Below are 7,326 nucleotides of genomic sequence, written 5' to 3' on the forward strand. Positions count from 1 at the left end.
CACGGTCAAATACTTCGGATTTGCAAGATTTGAGAAGGATTTGAGAGGGGGGGGGAGAGGGGAAGAGAGGAGGGGCGCAAGGCTAAGGGTTTGTGTGGGGTGGGGTGTGTGGGGTGGGATGGGAGAGAGGGTGGGGCCAGCCTAAGTGGAACACAGACTGTGCAGCGCCCAAGAGCTAGGCGCTGCACATTACAAGTGAGGCGCCCAAGTCTGAGACGCTGCAACGCTGCAGTGCTGTCTGTGGGGCCGCAACTGGACCAAGGCTGCCACGCTGGCAGGAGGTGCGACGCCTAAGGCAGAGGCGCTGCATAGTGGTGTGTGGCGCCTAGCTATCGGGCGCCACACAAAAGGGTCAGCAGAGTGAAAAAATTTCGGAACGAGGTCAGTTTGTGATTTGATTTGGACCTCAGGTCAAATATGTGATTTCTGCCGGTGCACTACTACTCTCTTACCATGTGCATTGCTGTTCTAGATTCGATTTGATTGTTACAGCCAGACGATCCCAGCATTTCAGAATTTATGAAACTTTTGGAGGAAATCATTACATGTTTCAGGCCTAAAAAAAGGAAGAGCACGAGCCAGCCATCACATGACACAATTGGCGCTGCATAGTGCAAAATAAAAGGTCGCCATCTTGCAGCCAACCGCTGGTACAAAAGCAATGCCAAGGGACCAAGCATTGCCGCCTGAGAAATTATAGTATGTACTATGTATGATCCATATCAAGTTCTGTCAGAAGGCTGGTAGATGGTGAAGGGTGGTGAAGAACCTACAAAACTTGAAGGAGATCTGAACGATGAACTTCTTTTGTCGATTCCCCATCGCCACGTAACACTTTAGCCCGTCCCAGAAGTGCACACAGTAAGAACACAAGCTTCAAGGAGAGACGTTCTGATGAGGAGATTGCCCCTGAACAAGGATTTAAGTGAATTACGTGAGCATGCAGGCAGGCATTTGTTTGCGTATTTCTCGAATTGACTGGAACAGGAAGGCAAAATTACCTTGATGCTGGATTGATTATAACACTCAGCCAGTCAGCCGCGCCGATCTTCGAAGGCCAAACTCTTAGTGTGCTACTTAAGGTAGCCACTCAACTACACATTTGCTGACTTAGCTTTTACTCTTGCTCTGCGTTCCTCGTAAGAAGCTGGAACGTGAAAGTATTAGCAAATGCATTTTCACATGCAAAGTACAAACAAGAGGGTTGAATCAAATGCGTCGAAATAAAGAGGTTATCAAGCGTTGACGCTGAAGAGGATAATTATGCATACATCATTGGAGCTGTTATAGCAAAGTGTTAGAAAGTTAAAGAGTGTTGACTCCTGACAGAGACTGGTGTTAAGACAGCATTGTTCCACTTATAAAAGATGTAAAGACGAAAAATGTTTTGCAAATTCACACGATAAAAAACTTACGTTCAGCTTCCCGTGACAGGAGAGGGATGTGTTTTCTCTTCTTCTTAGGGTATTCAAGTGGATTAGGCTCTGCATTTACATCTAACTCCTTTCAGATCACAAAAATATTACAGTAAAGTTACACAAAGATCTAAATGTATGTACCTGGAATAGATAAACAGGTCAAAGCCTCATCAAATATGGCAGCTTGGAGCATATACTGATGGTGTTCATCCTTCAAGTGTTCAATCAAAGCCTGATTGGCATCTAAACAGGAATAAAGCGCACTGGAATTAGTTATGTCACACAAAAAATAGAATTATTGCAGATAGATAATAAAATCCCTAGACGGTCTTCACTTTACTCAATATAACAGAACTGACACCAAGTATTTCCGAAATGAAGGTTCCATTTTTGTGAAAATATCATGTCATGGTCATAAGTTATATGAGACGAGTATATTTCATTTACTGTCAGGCAATGCTATCCCACTGCTGGTAAATCTTATTTAATTCTCAAGAATGCATGCATAATTAATCATAAAAGGATGATATAATGCTCACTGTGATCTAAAATCTCACTATTTTTTACAATATAATCCATATACTGGAAGCAGCAGGAAAATCACAGAGTTCACCGAGCAAGGAATGAAGACATGATGTTAGCAGATCAATAGTACAACTATATTTCAAGGCTGAAAATACTCCCTGGAAGGGTATAGAGTCAAACGCCAAATTTTCAGAGACATACCTGATGAACACATGAAGCTGACTCCATCGAATAGACAAGATCGTAGAATCAATGGAAGCTCTGGTGCCATTGTATATTGAGGTTTTCTAGGAGTCTTGGTAATATCCAGCAATGAGTCAACTACCTGTACCAAAATAAACAAGCTACTGAATGTAAATAATCCAAACAAATGAGACAAAGGAACTTCTGCGCCAAGTTCAATTGTGTAATTCACTTCACTGTTCGAAAAAATAAAAGGAAGCTTCAGAAAGAGGAAAAAAATACTCACACAAGGTGATTCAAGGCCTTGACCTACAAAAAACAGAACAGCTGCCATGCAACGAACTTGATGCCACAGAAAGGCGCTACCCCTGATATTCATGGACCACAGCTCATCATGGTTGGACCTTGAAAATACAGAGCACTTCCATTATTTAGTTCAGGTATTACATGAATCACATGTTTGTAACTAGAAAGAAGGGAAATGCAATTTAACCTTTGGTCACAAGCAGAAATATTAAAATCTGTAATGTATCGCTTGTAGTTGCTCACATTTGCTGCATCCATCTTACAGAAATTCCTGAAGTCATGTTCCCCAATGAATTTAAATGCAGCTTTCTGCATTTTCTGTTGACAATTTAAAGTCAATGGCTCGGTAAAAATGGCAAATGTAGCAAAGTACAGAAATCAAGGCTAACATAGTTACCGATACATCCAAGCCCCGCTTCCAAAACAGGTATTTATATTCCCTACCCAAGCAGGAGAATCTGCAAAAAAAAAGTGGGCCAAGAAATCAAATTCCAATTACTCAGGAACAGGGTACAACTAGGTAATAAATAGCATGATCAAAAAGGGAGATAAGAAAAGAGGGAAGAAGCAAGGAAGAAACATCTAATCTTTTGTCGAAGCCATTTGCGTAAGAACGCCTCTTACACTCAGCAACCAAAAAAGTACTAAACATAGAATTCAAGCTAACCTTGCAAGAAAGTCTGCTGCAACAGGACACCAACCTATTACACGTATATCTCTTGGAAGATTTCTGTTCAATACACTTACATAATCGATTTCTGAAAGGAACAAAGCACAATATTTAGTCTGGCAGAGGATGATTGCATGGATGTGAAAGATGCTAGTGAGATGTCTGACTTTGAATGATGAAAACTACCACGAAAATAACATATTATGGTTGCATTTGGTATTGCGGTGGATAAGGATAATCCCATTTGTCCAACCAGCTTTTTCATATTTTAGTGTTTATTTGATCCGCTTTTGCGTACATTTGTGGCTAACTTTAAAAACAGATTACAAAATAAGCACAGAACAGCACAGTTTAGCAACCGCAAACTGAGCTTACGTTTTATTATAATAGGAGAATGCTAGAGACTTATCTATTATCAAGGTAACAATTTGATTGAGCAACAAAGATTATGACATTGATTTATTTGTTGCTATCACTATTATGGAGAGTTACAAGAAGGCAGAAGCATACCAGATCTTTCACCCAATATATTCTCTCCTGCATCTTTTAAATTTGATCGCAGATATAAGGATATTACCTGCATGTTGCAACATGGATCTTAGTTCATAGACAAAATTGTATTTCCAAAAAAGCACTAATTTCTGCACAACTCCAAAACAACACTCTCTTTCCGTACCTAAAAGAATATGCCATGCAGGATGCATAACAATAAAGCATTTCAGTCCGAGATAAGTTGGGGTAGGCTAGAGTTAAAACCCATAAGACCTTGAAACCAAGTCATGGTTCTGGCACGTGGATAGCTAACTTCCACGCACCCCAATCCATGGCTAGTTCTTTGCTGATATTCCAGTCATTCAGATCTCTCTTTACGGACATGCATAAACCTTTTACATCTTTCACCAATCATGTCTTTAAAGAAGTTTATGGATCAGTCACATGGAAATAACATAGCATTGGCCTTGAATAGTACTTCCGCACTATTATACTGATAAGGGTCAGCTCTGTACCTACGCATAGGGTGCCCACTCTATGGCTAGTTTATTTGTGCATGGACATTGTAAGTTTGTAACATGCCATGCCCATTTTGTTTCAGAGATATACTCCCTCCGTTCCGAATTACTTGTCTTGGATTTGTCTAGATACGGATGTATCTAGACTTATTTTAGTGCTAGATACCTCCGTATCTAGACAAATCTAAGACAAGTAATTCGGAACGGAGGGAGTACTGTGTAATTAACGCATTGTTTAAACCATCAACGCTCTTAGGAAAAACACATGAATGAATATGCTAACAAATAACGTCTCATTTCACTACAAGTCACCCACATTGAGTGTAACATGTGGGGTACTGCATGCTTAGGCATAGGTTACTTCTTTACATAGTATTACGTTACTGTCTTCTGTACCCCAGATATTGTTGAAAATCAACAATGGTAATTGCATCATGGAGACAAAGGAACACTACTTATTTTCCATATAGAGGCCTAACAATCCAAAGAAATCAACAGTTGTAGATCTTAACTCTGATTAGCTTAAGGCCCGAGCTAAAAAATATCTTCGTTGTTTCTAAAAAAAGTATTGTCCTAATTTCAAGATGTCAACTACATAATTGTGACATTACAGCGATCTTATCACATAGGTGCTCATGTACTTCTGCACATAACATTCTATAAACAGTAGCAATGCCAATTCAAAAGACACGATTTCTGTTATAGACACTTGAAAGTGCTACTTAAACATAAAAATAAGATATAAAAATAACTCTGGAACATATATGAGCTAGTACTATCAGTAATGTAAGCATATACGAGACAAGAACTTGATAATTATCATGTGTGAGCTGGCAATCCAACATTAAGCTACCTACACAAATGCAGTTACCTGTCCAGTGGCAGAAACTCCTTTGTCAGTTCTTCCACACCTAGAATAGCATGAATCTTCCCTGCTTCCAACCAGTAGTCTTGCTCTTTCAATTGCTTTGAAAATCTCAGACTGAGAGGACCAAGATAGAAGCCCTTCAGAAAATCTTAGATGCCTTTGGAAAAAGCAAAGAAATAGTTCATAGGAGAATTACCTCGACTGTCGGCTCTGTGTGGGCTTCCGAAGCAAAGCCATAGAATCTGCACAAGAACAATGGTGCTATAAGAAAAGCATGAAGAAGGGGCTAAGCACAACGAAAAGGGTTACAGACAGAAATAGCAAAGAACAGAGAGCAGATGCAGGTGTCAGTAGAATTCCACGTAATAGTAAAAAAATACAGTGCAAACTAAGCATCGACTTCCTGTTAAAAATACAATCATACCTCTGGCCAAAGTACATGATTTTCAGAGCAATTAATCGCTTTTGGCAGTGGCTTACATTCCCTTGTTGGCGACCTGTAAGGTAAACAAAAAATCAGTGATTTTCAAATAATTGAGGGGGAGAGTATATCCCATTAATATCAATAGATACATATTGAGCATACTTAGTTTCTATCTAATTGAGTGGCAAACAAAAAACAGACAGAGTTCATTAATAAAAAAAAGTGCCTTACAATTAATGCAGTTAACATGTCTTAAGTTATACCTGTTCTTTTAGAATGCTTCCTTCGAATTTTAGATAAATCATCATGCCCTTCCCCTTTAACATTGCACTATAAGTCGGATGCATATGCACGAGTTAGATCAGATAGAAAGCAAAGTTATGTATACAATAGTTTGTTTCAGAATGTGTACCAGTGCTTGATTTTCAGTAGATATCGTCATGTGATCGAATGGAAGGCTTACGCCATGGTCTGAGGTTCTACTTTCGTGTGATTTTACATTCTTCAGCACTTGTTGATCACGGCTCTCAGCTAAAGAAGATGGTATATTGCCCTCCTATAAAAGTGGAAAGTTAACAAAGCATCGACAAAGCAATAACTTGATGTTACATAACAAGCATCACATCAATCAATACGCAAGTATTGCTGTATAACAATTAACAACGTTTAACTTTACACTTATGTGCATCACTTTTGCCATTATACTTATTTAGTATGCATGTGTGAAGACACTATGGAGTCCTGATTACATTGGGATTTATTAAATCTACTTGGCAAAGAGCTCATATACAGCACAAAAGACACTATGGGGTAATTAGCACTATCATTCACATAAATCCAGGACTTCATAATTACTCTCCGGAGCTCGTACTTAGCATAAGCAGAGCTCTCCTTAACCCTCCAACAACACTATTGACTGAATAGAATAGCCATAAGTGGAATGGGAATCATCGTTCAGAGCAATGGCGAGAGGAGTAATCAGCCAAAGGTGTCATCTGCGTAAAGGACTTGAAGCTTCTTGTCTTACCTTGGAGCTGCAGCTGCAGGTGGAAACAATCTGGGCAAGCCTCTGGTTCTCCCTCTCCAACTCCTAACCACATCGAATTCACCAATAGCACTCCGCACCAGTATGCGCAGCCGGAGTGCGGCGACTTCCGTAGGCAGCGCCACCGTGTCGCCGCCGTCGCCCGCCGCCATGGCGCCCCACTATCGGAGCCCTAGCCTCGCCCGGCAAGAGAAGGGCATCGATTGTTTTTTTTTTTGGTAGATGGGCCTCGATTGATTAGTAGGGGGCAGAGATGGGCCTCGATTGTTTTTGTTGGATGTTGAGGCCGATAGCACCAAACCCCTGCCTCGATTGATTGGTTAGATGGCCCTCCGCACCAATTAACTGAATGTGTACTGAAAAAAAATGACATGGGTTGAAGAAAAAGGTAACCCATGAAAATCGATAAAGAAACCAATAAAAATAAAGAAACACAATAAAAACCAGGATGAAAAACATATAAAATCTTAAAAAGTAAAAATAAAGAAAACAAATGCAAAAGAATGAAAATAGAGAAAACCGAGAAAGGAACAAAAAGAAATAAGAAAACCAATGAAAATCCAGAAAGAAAAAATGAAGAAGGAATGAAAAAAATAGTAAAATCCAAGAAAAGAAACAAAGAAAAATGAAAGAAAAAGGAAAAAATGAAAACAGTTAAAGAGACGAAAAAATTGGTGAAAAAACGAAGAAAGGCAGAAAAATAAAAATATGAAGAAACAAAGAAAACAGAAAAAGGAAAAAACAAGAAGCAACCAGTACGTCGACCACCACGTCTCGACCGAGAAGGAAAGAAATCGCCTTGCTCGACGCGAAGAAGAAAATGGGCTGGCCCGGTAACTACACGGCAGGGGAAAAGCTTTAAGCATGACAGACGATG

At 39.7% G+C, this 7,326-nt stretch overlaps 1 protein-coding gene across 1 annotated transcript; it reads right to left on the reverse strand.

Moving 5' to 3' along the window:
• Nucleotides 1-508: 508 nt before the first annotated feature.
• Nucleotides 509-6,691, reverse strand: LOC125527700 (tRNA pseudouridine(38/39) synthase). Its single transcript, XM_048692219.1, has 17 exons — nt 6,530-6,691; nt 6,432-6,494; nt 5,817-5,960; nt 5,668-5,734; nt 5,405-5,477; nt 5,177-5,222; nt 4,984-5,094; nt 3,613-3,679; nt 3,100-3,190; nt 2,830-2,890; nt 2,620-2,750; nt 2,413-2,530; nt 2,145-2,268; nt 1,560-1,661; nt 1,416-1,484; nt 1,002-1,147; nt 509-909 (listed from the first exon to the last, which is right to left on the reverse strand). The coding sequence occupies exons 1-16, from the start codon at nt 6,599-6,601 to the stop codon at nt 1,095-1,097; spliced, it is 1,392 nt and encodes a 463-aa protein (XP_048548176.1). The 5' UTR covers nt 6,602-6,691; the 3' UTR covers nt 509-909; nt 1,002-1,094.
• Between the last annotated feature and the right edge of the window lie 635 nt (nt 6,692-7,326).

The sequence above is a fragment of the Triticum urartu genome, unplaced genomic scaffold (genome assembly GCF_003073215.2).
Source record: "Triticum urartu cultivar G1812 unplaced genomic scaffold, Tu2.1 TuUngrouped_contig_4352, whole genome shotgun sequence".
In the NCBI taxonomy this organism is placed as follows: Eukaryota; Viridiplantae; Streptophyta; class Magnoliopsida; order Poales; family Poaceae; genus Triticum; species Triticum urartu.

Excerpts from the sequence above, each read along its gene's own strand:
- LOC125527700 (XM_048692219.1), bottom strand. The coding sequence starts at position 6,601 with ATGGCGGCGGGCGACGGCGGCGACACGGTGGCGCTGCCTACGGAAGTC. Across the intron at positions 2,269-2,412 it reads AAGGCCTTGAATCACCTTGT|GTAGTTGACTCATTGCTGGA; the intron begins GTGAGTATTTTT and ends ATTTTGGTACAG. Across the intron at positions 1,662-2,144 it reads CAGCTTCATGTGTTCATCAG|ATGCCAATCAGGCTTTGATT; the intron begins GTATGTCTCTGA and ends ATTCCTGTTTAG.